This window comes from Manduca sexta, chromosome 19, assembly GCF_014839805.1.
Source record: "Manduca sexta isolate Smith_Timp_Sample1 chromosome 19, JHU_Msex_v1.0, whole genome shotgun sequence".
In the NCBI taxonomy this organism is placed as follows: domain Eukaryota; kingdom Metazoa; phylum Arthropoda; class Insecta; order Lepidoptera; family Sphingidae; genus Manduca; species Manduca sexta.
Window position 1 is genome coordinate 9,202,376 of NC_051133.1, and position 19,536 is coordinate 9,221,911.

The window sequence follows — 19,536 nt, forward strand, 5'->3', positions numbered from 1 at the left end:
GCTTTGAAAATCTATTTTGTGAATACAAATTACAATATAAAACAAAGTTTTCTGGGCGACTTCGTTTTTAATAATATTCGTGTAGAATTATTTTCACACAGCTATTTAAAAGTATTGAGCAATTCTTTTTCATCTGGTAACAAAACGTTATACCATTCGCAGACACGTGTCGGTTCGTTTATCTATTAATATCTAATTACTTGTAACCCTTGAATTAGTAGGAGGGGAAAATTATAATTTCACTACACAAATATAACATGTTATTTTACTCTTCACTCACTTACGAAATACATTTACAATCATTTTTATATCTAACTAGCGACCCGCCCCGGCTTTGCACGGGTGCAAGGCTGATACTAAATACACTACAGAAAAACTGTGAACGTTGTATATAAAAACATAGCGGCCCGCTCTGGCTTCGCACGGGTATAACATAACAAAATAACAGTATTTCTCCACTATTTAATGGATGTAATTATACATATAAACCTTCCTCTTGAATCACTCTATCTGATAAAAAAAACGCATCAAAATCCGTTGCGTAGTTTTAAAGATTTAAGCATACAAAGGGACATAGGGACAGAGAAAGCGACTTTGTTTTATACTATGTAGTGATAAAAAACTAAACCGTACACGTAGTCTGTATTCACTAAGTATTTTTCATTATAACCAAATAGACTTCTTTTTAAATCAAAATATTATATTTCTTTTATATATATACCACTTAAAACGAACATCACTAAGTCATCCATAAACATAAACCTAACTCCCCAAAATCCCTAATAGATTTCTTTATCCCTGACAAAATATTTAATTGAATATGAAATAACCCGGCATTATCGTCTTTTGTACTGAGGATTTGTAAGGGATTTTGTTTTGCATGAGGGTGTTTTTCAAGGGTCATATAGAAGTAGTTAAGAAGACAAAATAGCTTGGGGTTCGAGGCTGGTGATTACGGGGGACCCTGGCATCAGGTGTGACTTTAAATCTAATAAGTCAGCATTGATTTTGTATGTGGAATTCGCATATCGTTAGGGAACATTACGAGAGAAATATTATGACGATTCTGTGTTTTAGAAAGAAACCCGAGTTTACTTATCAAATATATTGTCATATTATTTTATTACAAATATCGTTTATTATAAATAAACTTTACTTGTGATTTCTTTGTTAATTATCGCTTGCTTCAACGGTGAAGGAAAATATAGTGAGGAACCCTACATTCGTGAGAAGTTCTCTATACGAATTTTAAGGGTGTGTAAAGTCTACCAATCCGCACTAGGCCAGCGGCGTGGACTAAGGCCTAAACCCTCTCAGTAGTAGAGGCAGCCAGTGCCCAGCAATGGGACAGTATATAATACAGGGCTGATATTATTATTATTATAAATAAACTTTACTTTACTGTTATTAACTGATTCAGTTGAAACTGATGCTGTTCAAGTATACTTAACTATTCCCGTGACATAAAAACAGCAAATAAAACGAATATTCCGATAAAACAAGCAACAAACATTCCTAAATCACGAACGTAATCTCGTACAAAGTGTTCGTAAGTGGTAATGATAGTGGCGGGCAACATTTTTCAAGTTCACTCCCTGAGATGGTCCCACAGGATCGGCCGGGACCGGCCGCCGTGGGCATACATCGTCGCATGGGATTCAATCTCTTGGGAATTTTGGCAGATTTAAAAAAATCTGGATCGAGCTACTGTTCTAGTAGTTACATACAAAAAAAAAACTGTTATTACAGTCAGAACTGTTACTAGAGTTGAATTAATCTTGCTAATAATTTCTACAATTTTTTAAAGACGAAAATGAAAAAGTTTTTTTTTTATTTTGTAAATAAAAGATTATGTTAGTATCATATACTTGAATCTTTGTAGTGAATGGTCATTAAAGTATAATATAAAAATATACTCACAAAATTGGAAACAAAACGAGACCACTATAATAGTGAAATTTTACCGATATTTATGCAGCTAAATATGAGGAAATAAATTTTATTCTATCAGAAGAACCGAGAGCATTGTTCTGAATTTATGAACGAGCAAGAAATAAAAAGTTTCTTGCATTGCACAGCTAGGTAAGACATAGTGTGCGCCAAACAGCGCGTGATTTACATGAACGACAACGCAGTACGACTTAGATATTTTGCACAACGCTCTGTATAGGATGAAAACTTTGCAAATTCACTGTAGTACAACTTTGTATGAGTTTTGGATTTGATACGCGTTGTGTTGTTTTAGGTTAATTATAATTCTAAATACTTATACTATTCAACAAACTATAGCCAATCTACATTATATACTGAATAAGACTATACAGATACGATAAATAATTCTCTATTTTAATTTGAATAATAAATAGTACATTTTATAAATAACCTCTTAAAACATTTTCACCAATATTACATGATCATAATGATACAAGAAAACTGCTATTTAGCAATCGATTTAAGATGACATGTGAATACATCGTCCCAGTAACAAGTAAAAGTAAAATAAAACAAAAATACGAAGAATAAACATGAAGACATTAGAGACGAGTAGTGCAATGATTTACGCGCCTACATTCCCTGAAATGCTTTGTTATGTTGCCAGTTTTGTTCCCGTTTTATTATTATTGCTGTTACTTTAGTTTACTTTATTGACACATTACACAACATTTAAATATGTAAACATTATTTGTTTTATATTATCATGTTTGTGGATTATTATTGTGTTAATTGAGACGTCGGTAGTTAATAGATGAAACGATTAACGCCTGCTGTTTTTTTTGGATAGTATAATAAGAATGTTCTAGAAAAACATCTTTGTAACATCACAATACACTTAATACAAGAACAATCGGTTCCCATAATTAAGTAGAGGTTTATGAATTGCAAACAAGCCTAATTCGCAAAATACATGGAAAAGTCATTTCGTCCAACAAAAACGTACCAAATTAATACGTTGTTTGAACATAGTTAGGAGTAAACATAATCATGAGGCCACGTGCGCTGCGCACGCCTCGCCATTCACCACGACTTTATTCTATAGGATTTGGATGAATCTCATTCTGCCGCGCATACAGACGGTATCTTAAGACTATACTCAAACAGGGGGCTGCCAGATTGATATTTTAGATATTGATATGATAGTGATTTAGTATGGGAACACAAATAATCCGGTTATTAAAGTAGAGGGCGGTGCGATATACATAATGCGTGTTGATGATCTTTGCATACCATAAAATGTAGTTTAAATTTTTGTGATTTTTTAGCTTTATATTTTTATAGCCTAGAAATGATAAGTAAGTAAGTCACCAGATAATTAGTGATTATCAACTAACAATACCAATAACAAAGAAAGCATGTACAGTCTGCCGTAAAAGTAGCTGAACCATTTCAAAACGCTTCTACATATTAACTTCAATGTTTCTTTTTATCTTAAAAAGTCAACCTTTTGAAGTTTATTTTACCAAACAAAAATGATTGCTGATACAAACACAAAGTTTTAAAGGCGATTTGAAATGAGTTTAGCTACTGCTGTTGCTGACTCTACGTTGCCGAACTTTAAAAAGAAACATCCTTTTTAACATATTGCATTGCACATATTTATGGAAGGAAATATGTAGTTTTATCTCGTATTGCTCTGTTAATCTCATATTTCCAGTAACTCTCTATTTCAAAACAAGAGTTGCGTGCCGAGTTCGCATGCACCGCACATTAGCTGATTGCTCGTCCGCCCTAAACCCAACGTTTTAATACAATTAAATCGACCACAACTATTACCCAACGACATCTTTTCATCGAAATTTTTACCGAACGACTGTTTTGCGTGTCATTTTTGCGCAACTTAGTCCATTCTTAATTGAGCTTGCATTTGAGTTTTTATCTTAACTTTTTTATCTAATTTGTATTATTAATACTCTTAAAATGATTTAGTTATATTCCACAAGATGGTAGGCAGGTGTGTTATCTATTAACTTTGAACTTGTGAAAAAATCTAAAAGAAATTTCTTGATTAAAATTATACAAATTACGAATATCAAGTATGACGTAAAGACGTCGACGTCTTAAAACATTAATAATAACGCATAACACACTAGTCCTATGTTAAATACTGTCCCAGTTCTAACCTATTACTAAATTATTATCACGATACATACAATTAAAACATACTTTAAGTAAACTTTGGCTGCTGTTAATCATCTCTTGTTAGTCGATATTCTATCGGACCACCATTTCACTTACCATCAGGTGCAGTGGGTTCATATTACTGTGCATGTATAAAAACAATATCAAAATTATCTTTATACTGCATTATCCCATCCCATCGCGCACTGCACCACACTACCCACACATACAAACACATACAAAATTCCGTAATTCTTAGTTAACAACGTTCGGCCTAAGTTAATTATGTTCGTGGCATAAATCTTTTGTAATTGGCCTCTTGTTTCACAACACTAAGAGCACGAGACGTGTTGAAATTATATATTATGTGAGGTGCGAGAAGTATCAACGTGTTTCGTTATTCATATTAGTGTTAAATTAGTTTGCTATCGATATATTTAAAATCTGTTTATATGTGACTATAGAGTTTTAATTTTTTATGATATAAGATCGGAATCAAACTTATGTGATTCAAACAATAGGTTTGCACCAATAATTATATATATTGATGATTTTTCAGGTAAATTTTATGAAAACCGGTAAATGTTAATTCAAGGCAACGGAAAGGAGTTTAATTCTACAACGCCTCATTAACCAAACTAATTAATATACTTGTCATTTCTAACAGTTAAGGAATAAATGTTGCTCATTTACTAACTCAAATATTAGATTACATTAATAGAATATTTTACAAGAAATTTTGGAGTATGTTTAGTAAAATAGATGTCATAGTTTATACTAAAATTATATGGATAGAGTATTAAATATTAAATGATGAATGAAAACCAGATTCCGTTTAAACCAAACTTATTCCCACTGTGACGTCAATCATCTCTCAGATGACATCAGCAATTTATCACCAACCCTTTGCGTCTATCAAAAATCTGACACCACATTCGGAACTAACTTACAGTGAAATTGTAACACGAGATAACGTAATGATTGTCCTCAAACGCAATGCATTTCAGTTGACCAGGGGGCGTGCGGATTAGGGCCTAATCGGGCGTCGGTGACGACAATCAGCCGCGTGTCTGCCGCGTGGGTGGCGCGTGGCGGGTACCTCCAACTTTCTCTGCGCACCGATTGACAAAGGGACTCGGCAGTTTGAATTTGGAATGTTTTTAAATCGTTGTAGAACTATATGACGATCGAACGTATTTGATTAAAACATTTATACCTATAATTTTAATTACGCGATTGTATCAAATGAGGTGAATTAATTTACAATTACCTACAATATGTTTTTATATGCGTATTGCTTATATAAATTATTTTACAAGAAATTAAGTTTGCAACATCACCACTTTTCGTGTTCAGAACCATAAAATTTACCAAATCGTTAGTTTTGTGACATGTTTTTTAAAATTTCTTTTAGAAGTGGGCTAATGTCTTTACAATACAGCCACATGAATTATGTAACTTTATGTATAGGTATTTACGATAGCGCTTACCTGTTTCGTTACTGAATCGATGAGCCTGACAAATATATCTTGTTCTTGTCGAATACCTGGAACAGAAATGTAGTTTAAATATTCAGAAATAGAGTAACAAATATCTTAAACATTCAAACATAATATTAAATTATACAGCGAATTATTACAGGTATTTATTATAAACTGAGTAGAATTATAAATACATTTCATGTTGCAGCTGAAACAAATTCAGAATCAACAATGTCTCAAGATAAATATCGGCACTAAAATACATTAAAGTTTCGTCTAATTCTCGTATATAACAGTAACATTTACACGCTGTAGTAATAAAGATCGTAGCAAGCTACAGGCTACGAGCGTAGCGCCGTAGAGGCAGACACTGCACAATTTGTTAACCTCCTGAAATTGCCTCTACATTTGTTCTTTACTTTTTACTATTACACACGAATTTAGGATTGTAAATACTGAAAGTTGATAGTTCTAATATGTTATTAATAAATCTCTAATGGCAATTAAAAGTTTATAAAAAAAAAATACGTATATTTTTCTACAATATAGTATATGTGAAGTAAATATTACATAACACTACATAGAATTAAAAATAAAACTAAATAAAACTTATAATATTTCCTAATTTAATTCTTTCAACTCTACACACTCTAACATAATATACGAGCCAAGACAATTCCTAACCTTTCATAAATTCTCAATCAAACCATTCACAACCAAATCAATTTACACACCAAACAGCACAAAACCAACACGGCACTAACAATAGCCGGTTTATATTCACATAATTTCATAGTGCCAATAACAGCACAACACAATCATTCATAGTCCAGGAGCAGCGTCGTGCCAATTTTCCATTATACTCTCTGGCAAGACGGCAAATATTTACAATGCAGCCGTCGCATCTATACCGTTGTCATCGTCTGTTGAATACTAGATTAAGGTTTACATTCCACGTGTCTTCGGGGTGAGGTATAAAGGACCTTATTGATTGTGTAAATATGGTTTCCCTTTAGTAAAGGTTGATTGTTAGGTTGACTTTGTGTGTTTATAAGGTTAATGATTTGATGTGCAATAAACCGTATCGAAACATAAATTTAAGTGTTTAGAGGGAGATCGATGACTTTGACTTGAGTTGGGATATGTATGTATGATAAAAACATTAAGTCTTTAATGTATTTTCAAGTCTCACAAAGTAATCCACATGATAAAACAATTCTTTGATTGATTGACTATCGCTGCAAAAAAATTGCCAATCAGGACCCTTTTTTTAAAACAATTAGCGTTCATCAACCTCGTCAAACAAGATATCTAATATATCAATAATTCATCGATGTGTTTTTCTAAGCAAACCAAATAATTATAACACAGCAAAAAATGTATGTGCCAAGGTCTATGATCATTAAAAAATATTTTTATTGCAATAAAACTGTGTACGGATTTTATCCCGTTCATTTATATTATTATTATTTTGTCCGCCCCGTGACGACGAAGGGTAGAAAGTCTTCGAAATATTAGGAGGAAATGATAATATAAATATCCACTATAAAATTCGCAAATAGTTTTATTTTAATGTGTAACATACGCGAAAATATAAAAAAATCAATAAATATTTTCATTATTCAACTTATAATATTCTATTGAATTAAAATATAGGCCATGATCGTTATTAATATGTTAACTTCCAGTCAAGTGTAGGTCACCAAAGCCACTACTAAGCTATACCAATAGGAAGTCAATTAAAACAAAGAAACAAATTGAACGAACTCACCATTTGCATAAAGTAATTGCAGTCTATATTGGATGCCGTTGTTTGTCTTCTGACCTTCAGGTTCCTGAAACAAATAGTTTGTATAGAATCTATCTATCTATCTATCTATATAACTTCGTTTTTTACATATATTGCATAGAGTTTTACTATGTGTTAGCGAATTTTAGAACATTTATAGGATACCTGATACTTTTAAAGTATAATATTTTGTGAATATAGAACTTAAATCTTACGAAATATGGTCTTAGATTATTATATGTATTGTCATTTTTTTAAAAACGTACCAATTGTATGCATACTCCTTGATATATAACAAGGTTGGTAATTTATGTCTTTCAAGAACTACTCAATGTGTGAGCTCAAAAAAACTAAGTAGTTGGTTGCATACTGTGGACTACCGAGTCTATAATGAGCTGATCAATTATAAAAAAGTATTGTACTGAAGAGGCTAATGATAATTTTATTTATTTATATTTTATTCTAGTAAATGCTTTTTTGGACGAGAATCATATTGAACTTTCCTATTAGTATTACATGTTCTCTAATATTAGTCTCTTAAGATACAGGCCTCGCCTAATATGGGAACTCCTGGTAATTTTGTTATTCAATAATGATCCTTATGATATTATTTATTATAGTGTAATTTAATTTAATCTTACTGCAAATAAATTATTAAAAATAAACTATTGTAAAACTTCTCTTTTACATGATCAATATGACAAACGGACGAGGTTAAACGGTTATGAGCGAGTTCATTATCGGTAATGGATGTGATTACTTTTAAAATAATCTTGTATTCACTATTTATACTCTCAAATGTCGATATAAAGCAAACTATCACGGCATAAGTAATGGAAGCGTACTTGGACTGTGAGTCGGAGGTTCTGAGTTCGAATCCTAGGTCGGGCTTTTCTAATGTAATACATAAGATTTTCAATCCAAAAAGTAGAGCTGAGTTGTCTGTGATTGAAATTTATATCACAATGACGGAATAGTCACATCATACTACATTCAACGATAAATATACGATTGGTAAACTGTGGCACTGGGATAAAATGGTATGACTACGTGTTAGTTTTATGACTTCTGAAGCATAAACAATTCTACATTAAAACCTCATAAAATCACATACATCAAGATCAACTAACTCCGTTTTCTCAGCGACCTACAGTGGATCTTGACCTCCGAAACGAGAATCGCCCAGCTATCCCTCTACCAGCTATCTCTAGTTACGCACAACTGATTGCCCAAACCATTTACCTTAGCACCAAATTACCACGCAAGTGAAATTTCATCGGACATCCTAAAGGCGGTGTTCATAAAGTACATCATAAAGAGTGCGACACACGCGCCATAAAAACGCGGGCATGAATGTTTACTATGTGAATAATTAACGCGACAGCACTCCGCGGCAACAAACAAGACGTGCGAACGCTATACGACGCTCCATTTTGTGCTTGTGTGTGCGCGTTTCTTTATATTTCACTTATTTTATCGGACTAATTTGCTATTGTTGTAATTGAGGTTGTTTGATAAGAAATTGTGTTTAACCGAATTCAAAAAAGGAGGTTAGCAATCGAGGTGAATTTATTATTAAAATACTGTCTAAAGTAGTCGTATTATATATTATTTCAAGTAATGATATATGTTTATCTAAGATACAGATTTACTTAAAATTACATTTTAAAACTATATGCTGCTATCATTTTTATTACAATACTTAGTTACGCATTAAAAAAAACATTTTGTTGACGTTCAAATACTTAAATTCCTCGTTTCCGAACGAATAATACTTACGTACCTTTACACCCAATCCTGACAACTTCACGTAAACACATTCGTAATAAATGTTTTTAAATCATGCCACCAACGCACGCGCATTATGGATATAAGCATTGTGCACACAATAGACATCATGTCAGCCATATCCTGATTGATGAAGCGCCTCTGATTCGAGATACGCATCACCAAAGGATTTATTGATAAACCAACAATAATAACTATGTATTGAAAGCAGTTTCAATTTTAAATTCATTTACCGCTTTGGACCTTGGCTGTTAGTAGAATGTATTAAAAATAAATAAATTATATTTTTTAAAATGAACTTTAAGTTTTGCAGGGAAAGGTCCTTAATTATGATAGTAACGTTTAATTTAATTATGAATACAACATAAAATAAAACAGTAATATTTTATTACGTTCTATATTTACAAATTCAGCTTCATATCTCGACGAGCAAGTGTAACATACATTACAAACCTTACACATATTGGAACAAGATTGTTTATTACCTGGTCTTTTTCAATGAATCCGATGAAGGCAGTTCGTTCGATTTCGACCGGTTGACCGGCGCGGTCATACAGAGCAACCACGAAGTGGAAGAAGTTGCTCTTGCGCAGGTTACTCGGTGGTTGCTTTTCGAAATGAGCCCGGCCGACACCCACGCTACTGTATGATAGAAAATAACTTTAATAATGTGAATTACCCAATGTGCTGCTTTATAATAAAAATATCATAAATATTATGAATGAATTAATAGTTTTGTTGTTATAAATCGTGTACAAATTGCAACTATTTCATAAATTATTAAAGACCTAATCACTAATGGAAAGGTTTCATAATAAGTATTAATATGTAACCTAAGTAGTAACTTAAAAGTTAAAAGATTAATGCTTTGTTTACTGTTACAGCATAAAAACTTTTTGCAAACAATGTCACAAAAAATCGGCAAGTATAGTGAACTCAGAATAATAACCAAAGCCAATAATGAAGTCATAAATTATAATGACTTCAGTTACTGGTCAATTTTATTTGTCAAAAGAATTGAACATATTGCCACCAAAAGCGATTAGGTCGCCTTTTGTGTGTAACCACCGAACATAAAAGACAAAAGAAAAGGATTATGATCTTTTTAAAAATGATTTACTGGTGTGACCGTTACTTGAGACATTTTGCAAGAAAGCACATTTATTGTCAACCCTTGCATTCCATTTGTAAATATATTTTTCATCACTTTTAATGCTCGGCTTCTATTAAGTATGCACAATAGGTATATTATTATGTAAAATATTTTGTCACTTTTATTTAACGTATTAGAAAAGGTATAACGAAATATATTTAATTTTACCTATATCTACTAGGAGCTTCGAAAGCCCCCTTAACTCAATACGCATAAATCTAAGCGGTATTCTAAAATATCGATAACATAAATGAAGTGATGATACACAAATGTTGCCACACGCCTCGATATCGACATGTGGTGACTTGATTTTGGTATTTAAAACAAATATAATATTTCGAACGACTAAATCTTACTACTCTCAAAATAAGGTTGAATTTTGTTTGACACAACAGCACTGGGTTGTTGTCAATGTGTGCAATAAATACATCGATAGAACAACATTTCAAATGCGTGCAGTTCATCAAATCTTCGGTCTCATTTCTCACTGTTGCTCCGTTGATTTTGCTTCCGACCAGTGATGGCCTAATTTTTTGTTTCTATTTATCGATTTTAAAATATAAAGGCTAGCCATCATTAGAGCATATCGCAGTTATGATTGAAAAATAGGGTAATATGGAGAATGATACACTTATGAATGTATTTATAGTAAATGCTAAACCAAATTAATAAGTGGGTCGCCTTATGTTAAGTGACTTTTGCTGTTCATTAACTGGCACATTGTTAGATTCTACCATATTTATATGCCTCCGCCCAATAGAAGTGTGAAGTAACCACCAGAATCTTCGCTGCAACACCAAGCTATTATTTCACATTGGTTTTGTAGGGGAGACAGAAATCAAGCAACCTCCATATTCACGTTTAACACGAATATATCTTCTACAACATAACTCTGCTATACTTGAAAAACCTTATTACACATATTTAGCTTATATAGATGTAACTGTTGGCACAGTCGCAGGAGTTGCCTAAAGGCGTTCGAAATTTGAAAGTTGTTGCAAAACCTTGGATGTACTGTTCCGTTCTTCAGAGCACATACTTTGTGAATTGTTATCACAAAGATTTTTCTCTAAGATAATTTAAAATAAAAGTTAGAGACGTTCCACAGTTATAATATAAAGATACTCTTATAATAAAACATGACTTACAAGGTGGTAGGTAGTTAAAATGTGAGTGACCGTCTAGGTATTTCTAAAGCTTTACTTATTATGCTGGTTAGGTGTAATGTGCAAATATTAGAGTATATCGGTTTGAAAAAAATAAATATTATATACCTTTTATATGATGGGAATTAAATTATTTTTAATATTTATCTTTCAATATGAACAAGTTAGACAAGTTCAAAGACGCCATGTACAATCCGGAAATAAATTTAAAAAAAAATTGTACGCACGTAACTAGATTCTAATATTTTATTCAATTATATTTTTGGTAGTTATGTAATTTTACCTGTTTTATTAATTTAATATATTTGTTAAGTTAAACAAAGAAAAAACTAAACACATTTTTGTTAAAATTGTACAAAACGTACACCGGATTTATTTTTATTAAACCAGAAAAAAATATACCGCTTATTAAATGTCCACAAGTATCGACATATCGATATCGACATTAGCCAGCGGTATCGCACGACATTACCCGGCCAGGAGCGTATTACGCTATGGTCGCCCATTCATCTCTCCCTGCTGCAGAATTTGCGTAAACAAATTGGTTTCGCGATTGCCATTTTATACTCTCGCACGCGACACTCCATTGTTTTATTTATCGCAACCAGTTTCAGCGAAGTATACGCGATTAGGTTGCAGCGCTTTTTCCGCTTACAGATCGCGAGCGCTTTGTCAATGTGCGGCAAGATTTTTTTCCTGTTTCGGGTAAAGCGGATAGATAACATGGATTAGGAATCAGTGAAATTTCGTCTTACATAACCTGATATTAAGCGTTTTATTCAAATAAATAATTTGGAACGTCTTATACAAGGTGATTAAAATATAATAAACTAATTTCGAATTTTAAAAATATACAACCATCATAGTTCGTATTTTAAAGATCTTAAGCACCAATTCCGATTGAACAAACGACACAAATTCATATTTAATAGGCATCATTAACTGGTACTGAAATTTAATTTATTAAAAACGTTCCGGCTAATCGCGGAGGCGCGGCTAATGATTTAAAGCCGTTTATAAATGGAGCTGTCATCGCAGACGGACTGTTATCTATCAACATTTGTCATCCGCACTCTTGATTTCGTACAATTTGGTTCAGCTTTTATTGAAATAGGGGTAAAATGGGTAAAAAAAATTAGGGGAATTTGTATTTTTTTTTTCATAAAATCATGCTTATGGGTTAATTAAATAAGTGTTTTTTATTTATATCGAATATATCAGGTTTTGTTTTAATACCAAGCTTGAAGTCTATGAAAAAAACAATGGGTCCTTAAACAAAATATTTTTAAAACCGGTGAAGACAACTAAATCTTACCAACAAGACAATATAGAAAATAATTAAACGATACTCTAACCAAAACGAGAATTCTTTCCAAACAAAATCTAGCGTCTGTTACGCAAACACTTGAATTTCCGAGTAAACATTTTAACTAAACTCGTTTAGCTAAAACACGACAGATGGGGAGTGTACACAATGTGCACTAATTCGAGCACGCGTCAATACGTCATATCCGACCGTCTGTACGGGTGCAAATGATTGTTATTTAAACGTGCGGTTATTATATTATCTGTGTATTTTTGTAGAAAATTAAAAAAAAAATTCAAATGCAAAATAAAAAAATATATATTTAACATAATTTTATCTCATTTTGTAACATCGACATCAGAAGTTTTATAAAAAATCTGTTAAATTACCCTCTCATGATTCCAAATTCAAAAAATAACACGATTCCCTTAATATGCAACATGATTCAAGGCAATATTGTAAAGTACAGTCGCGAACACCGATCGGAACAACCCGTATGATTTATATCACCCTTTGCGTTTATACTTGTTACGGCTCGGTTCATTATAGCCGTACAGAATTTGCCCGCCGCTGATTGGGCAGCGTAGTGCACTGCTGGACTTAAAGTATCGATATGCAGGTGCTATTATACTTTTAATAATTTTGTTTATTTATTGCTCATTGTGCTGTTATATTCCTTTTAGTTTCAATGGGTTGAGACATTTTGAAATTAAATATAAATTCATAAGTTCATTTTTCTATTGTAAATTCATTTATTTTATTACATTTAGATAGTGTGTATTGGGATTGGGAACTTATTGCAAGTTATCATCGCCTTCCGTGTTGGGAGTCATAGTTTCTTTTAACCTTCCCTAACTTCAATGAACTAGAAAATGGCCAAACAAATCAAGCACAACATAACATATTTCACCAAATTAATAAAGCATTTAGGACCCATTTTACAATGGTCTGATAAATGTTATCTATTAAATAAATTACAACCTGGTTGAATATAAAAGAAAGAATATTTATTGATTCTTTTTTTCTCGTTACAATTATTGTATTCAATTTCTTCGTATTCTATTCTACGAACAACTTATCAGTTTGAAAAATATCAATTACGTAAAAATAATTTAAATATTTATTATATTTTTAACATTTAATTAACTATATGAAATTCCCTACAATAAACGCCTAAAATCGAACCCTTAACCCACCAACATAATCCGTTTCTGTTGTTTAATGTACAACCGTTCGGTTTGTTCATTTCACCAAACTCTAATACAATTTCGGCGGCTTACATTATTTAGCGCTGCTCTTTTCTGCCACTAAAGGGATTATCAAAAGCGTGTAAACAAAGATTTGCCATGTGTACCTAATGTAGCTAAATACAGTTTTATTTGGGAAAGAAAATAACAGTTGTTTTTGGAAAATATAACGTATTTTGGCCTTGTTTGTACTTGTTTGCAAATAATGGTAGGAATATATTGATAATATTTGTGTTTAATTTAAATGTATGAAAATTTATATAATAGGATTGTCTGACTTGTTTATATGCTTAACTTTTGTTACAGGATCCCTTCCACTGATCATCATTACATAATAGTTAAAAGTGACACATTTTGTAATTAAATATTGCTACATCTAAGACTCTTGAATTATATCTTCGTAAACTATAACACTGAACCCCCCTTTTTAATGCAATTTAATAAAAAAAAAAACTGTAATTTTATTGATAACATTTATTAATGGAAACCATACTAAAATAATTAATTATTTTTACACAAATGAATTTTGCATTACCTTTACCTACTACGTATTTTTAATATCCTTATTCATCCTTTGATAATACAAAAAGCCCTTATAGTAGATTGCTATAAACCTGTGTGACCTAGGTCGTTTATTGGAAATCATCATTGTAGTATTGGTTAGACTGTACTGCAGCAAGGAACTTGATTGAATGAATGATTCCCATTATTGAGACACAATTATATTTTATTTTTGTTATACTTATTGCTTATTTTTATATTTGAGCTTGTAATTGTCCCAGCAATAAAAATATCTCTTTCTTTCTATCAGTGGATAAGCGTCTATACAACTGTGTTTTCTGTTAAATTGACCGCTAACTACGGCATTTTTTTTTGCCACAGATTACCTTTTGAAGTTATTCACAAATACTTTCTATATGCAATGGTCTGACGTTATGGCTTACTTCGTATTGTCAACTAGCGAGCTTGGTGTCATCCAAGCCCTGGTGAGAGGTTCCTCCTTGAGTGAGGTGACGGGCCCTCGCGGCTGTGCGTGGAGGCCGCCCGCAGCCTCCTGATGATGCAGCCCAAACATCAGTCCGCCTACACCAAATACACAATAGTGATAAATAATTTGAAATAATAAAATTAATATCAATTATGAAAATAAGTTTAAAAATTAAGTGTGATAAAACTTTTCTTATTTTATAAATTATAATAAAGTGAAATAAAAACTATTTCAAATGTTAATTTTTAAATAGAAAGTCCTGCTGTTTAGTTTTCATTATATATATTTTTGGTATTATATACAAAGTATTTTGTATAAGCTCTATTTTACCCTATAAGCTTAGTTAAAACTTTTGTACTTCAGTTTATTGTATTATTCCATACATATTTCTATAATATTTCAGTTCTATTATAATTACGGTATAAAATAGCATAAATAAATTATTTATATTCAGAGTAAAATTATTTTACAAAAAAATATTTATTTTACTTTATGTATGACATTCATTCAACTAAACTTTACACAACTTTCACAGTTCTCTCTTTTATAATAACGATGAATTTTATTTCATTATAAAAATAGTTTATCTGAAATAAGCATAGACCACGTAAGTAATAAAATCCATAAACGTTTTACAAAACACCAAGAACATTGCAGCTGAATCTGATATGAGATTAAATTATAACAATAGCGTAGTTCATTTGTTATGCTACGCCGTAGACCGTAGACGCTCCGTCCGTAGCCTTTATGTTTACGTTGATAAAGATATTCACAGTTAATTACTTCCTTGGATACAAATGAACATTTATTCGTACTAAGAATAATTTGAATACATATTTGTATTAAAATTTTTAGTGCGATCATAAAATTTATTAACTAAACGTCCTGAGAATAATGTAGCATATTTTTATGAAAATTAAAATGGAAAATTACGATGATTTTATGTAAATATACCTAGTCTTGCCATAAATATTGTAATAAAGAAAAAAGAAAATTGTTAACTGCAAATAACATTTATTACTTTTACAGTGTGTCAGTTTAATACATAAATATAAAACAATTAAAAATATAAAAGCTTATTCGAAGTGGTCTCCATTGGCTGCAATACAGTCCTTTAAACGATGAGGCCAGTTATCAATAGAAGCACGCACTCTTTCCATGGGAAAATTCTTCACTGCCAATCGTATAGATTGTTTTAGGGACTCCAAATTATCATGGCGTTTAGAGCAAGCTGTACTCTCTAAAACTGACCACAAATCATAATCCAGCGGATTAAGATCGGGACTAGACGACGGCCAGTCTTCAGCTCTGATGAAGTCCGAAACGTTCGATTCCAACCAAGACTGCGTGGACCGAGCTTTATGACCCGGCGCCGAGTCTTGCTGGAAGGACCATACTTGGTTATTGAACATGGTGATGTTAAGGGGCTTAACTACCTTCTCAAGAATGGTATCTTGATACACTTGTGCCGATGTTTTGATACCTTTTCACAAAAATATGGCTCAGTCACTCCTTCATAGCTAACACCCCACCAAACCATCACTGAAGTCGGATAATGTCCACGTTGCACTCTGTCGACTAATTGGGAAGCTTCCTTAGAGCTTTGAGCATAAATACGGTCATTTTGTTTGTTAAAATGTTGCTCAATTGTAAAAATTTTCTCATCCGTAAACAAAATTTTTCTGTGACCTCCCTTTGCGTACCGCTTCAGTAGTTGTTTCGATTTTACCACCCTATTCTTCTTTAAATTATCAGTTAAGAAATGGCCAGTGCGTCTCTTATAGGCTGCAAGTCCTAAGTCATCTTTTAAAATACGCGACATGGTTCTAGGTGCTATCTTCATTTCCCGAGATAAAATCTTTTGCTTTCGGACAGGATTTCTTCGAATTCTTTCCCTTACTGCTTTGACCACCTTTTTCGTACGAACACTACGTGCGGACGGCCAGATCTTTTCTGTCACAAACAGAGGAGGTCTCATTGTACCTATTAATAGCCCGGTACACAAACATTTTACTAATACCAAGTGTATGGAGAGTTTTAAAAATTGCATTTGGCTCCATACCTACTTTGTGTAATGCTATCACAGCGATTCGGTTCTCTTTATCACCCCACACCATTTTAATATCGCAAAATATTTTACAATGTATTGGCGCCAAAATGAGAAAACACAATGAACAATCGTATAAAAATGACAGATTCGAAATTCAAATGTAATATTTTTTTATAATTAAGTGTAACAGTATTTATGGCCAGACTAAGTATTTTTAATTTATCACTCATTCTTAGAATTCAACTGCTACGGCGTATTTTAAATATGACTTGATTCTGCTTCATAAGAATTGCAAAATGTTCTGTTAGTCTGATGGACATACCTGATGACCTGGGCGCTCCCGATGGATACAGTTTCCGTCCCCATCCCACGGGGTCGAGCTCCAGCGGCGGCCACGGCGAGCCCGTGTACCCGCCCGCCGCCGCGTTTAACTCGTCCGACCGAATCTCGAATCACGACACGCACCCCGAATCAGTCCTCCGAGAGCGCACGAACACCCCCGGAAAATCGCGAACTTTCCCGAAAATCGCCTTCCAAATTCAAACGCGGACCGCACAAATACAATTCTACTATTTAAAACCCGAACAAAATCCGCAACATCATAAAAATACAACACGAAGATTACACTTTTAATAAAAGAACTAAATTCAAAAATAGCTTCGTTAAAAAACCATTTGGTGAATTGCGAAACTGTTTGTATCGTAGCTACCCTGTAGGCGGCTCTGTGTTATCGTATGTGCGTTTAGGGATCGTGTCCCGGTTGTGCGGGTGATCCCGCTGTGGATTTGCGGAACACTAACAAGCGTCGCGGGAGCGCGCCGCCGAGTGCCCCGAGCTTCGCGGCGCCCCCGTCCGTCCCCGCGGACTGTGGGAGGCGCCCAGGGGACACGCCCTCGCCTCCAGAGCGGGACGACAACAGCCGCACTGGTGGCGCCACTGGCACACCGCCACAATAAAATTGTAATATCAAAATTACACCCCATTATGCCTAAAAAATTATAACTAAAAATAAAAATAGATTTTTTTGAATGTCTACAGAAGGTTCACGTGTGGTGTTATCGAAGCGTTTTATGATAATGAGAGGCCGGTTCGGAGGTTTTCCTCTGAGACCGCAGGCTTCGCGCGCGGGTAAGGGACGGGAGGAGAGATGAGACGCACAGCATCTCGCTGGACCAGCCGGCCTCTGCTTTGGGACTGCCCATAGCGCAAGTATTACTTATTAAACCCAAGTTAGATTGACGATGATGAAATTTCAGTGGGAATTGACTTTAACCGTTCGCGAGATGAGGTTTTGTCTCATTAATTATATGCAAAGCGTGTGTGAGTTGTCGAGTACAAATCGCGTCTGTGGTACACTCGTTAAAAGCAAAATTCTCGTCATGAGAAATGATGTTATGAATATATCATGATCTGTGTTTTTTTATATATTTTAACATTGTTTTGTTAAACATGTTAAATACTATCTATGAAATAAAGAGTTAAAAGATGGTTATATTAATGTATCTCTTTACGTCGTTGTTTTGTTTTTAAATACATTAAATTTACATAAAGCTATCGAGCAATGTCGATGATTGTAATTATAACTTATGTTATTACATTTTTAGGAGGCGACTTGTAGGTAGAGATTTGAATCATCATTAACAGGAATTCTTAATATTTTATTAATAAAACCTATACATTTCCATAACATATTTTTTTATTTATTTAAAATAGTAATACTTAATTTTGATTTCTTTTGTCACAATTAAATTGTATTATTAAATTTAACTGTGTTGGTAGTCAAATACGATTATAATATTGTATCTCATAGCAAATAAATGTATTGCGGTTAGAATTTGATAAAGTAGTTTGCAAAAAAATATGCTGGTAGTAATTAACTAAATCAGTTTTTTGAATCAGATGGAGTTAAGGTTTTATTAAAATATATTTTGAAATCGTGAAATGTATGTGAAAATCTGTGAAAACGGACATACAAAGGGACATGGCCGTGAAGTCTCGACCAAGCTCTTTAAGCCAAATCAGTTGTTACTAGATCACCTCTGGTATACAATTATTTCCTTTCATAAATTTTCTTTTTATTGTTGTATAATGTTGTTGTAACACGGAATGTATATATATGATATAGTAATACCAGCCCTGTATCATAAACTGTCCCACTGCTGGGCACGGGCCTCCTCTACTATTGACAGGGATTAGGCTTTAGTCCACCGCGCTCGCCCAGTGCGGATTGGTAGACTATACGCACCCTTAAAATTCCTATGGAGAATTTCTCGGGTATGCAAGTTTCCTCACGATATTTTCCTTCACCGTTAAAGCAAGCGATAACTTACAAATTATACAAATATAACTTGTATTTTTTTGGAAATTCTTTGGTTTGTGTCCTTAGGATTTGAACCTGCGGACATTTGTCTCGACAGACCGTTCCACACCCAATTAGGCTATCGCCGCTTGC

At 33.1% G+C, this 19,536-nt stretch overlaps 1 protein-coding gene across 1 annotated transcript; it reads right to left on the reverse strand.

Moving 5' to 3' along the window:
- Positions 1-5,103: 5,103 nt before the first annotated feature.
- On the reverse strand, positions 5,104-17,888 carry LOC119189844 (transcription factor collier-like). The gene is made up of 6 exons (XM_037440517.1): positions 17,407-17,888; positions 14,991-15,129; positions 9,660-9,816; positions 7,369-7,432; positions 5,607-5,662; positions 5,104-5,292 (listed from the first exon to the last, which is right to left on the reverse strand). Exons 2-6 carry the CDS (start codon positions 15,119-15,121, stop codon positions 5,104-5,106), a joined length of 597 nt encoding a protein of 198 aa, XP_037296414.1. The 5' UTR covers positions 15,122-15,129; positions 17,407-17,888.
- Between the last annotated feature and the right edge of the window lie 1,648 nt (positions 17,889-19,536).

Excerpts from the sequence above, each read along its gene's own strand:
- LOC119189844 (XM_037440517.1), bottom strand. The coding sequence starts at position 15,121 with ATGTTTGGGCTGCATCATCAGGAGGCTGCGGGCGGCCTCCACGCACAG. Across the intron at positions 7,433-9,659 it reads GATTCATTGAAAAAGACCAG|GAACCTGAAGGTCAGAAGAC; the intron begins GTAATAAACAAT and ends TATTTGTTTCAG. Across the intron at positions 5,663-7,368 it reads GCAATTACTTTATGCAAATG|GTATTCGACAAGAACAAGAT; the intron begins GTGAGTTCGTTC and ends TTTCTGTTCCAG.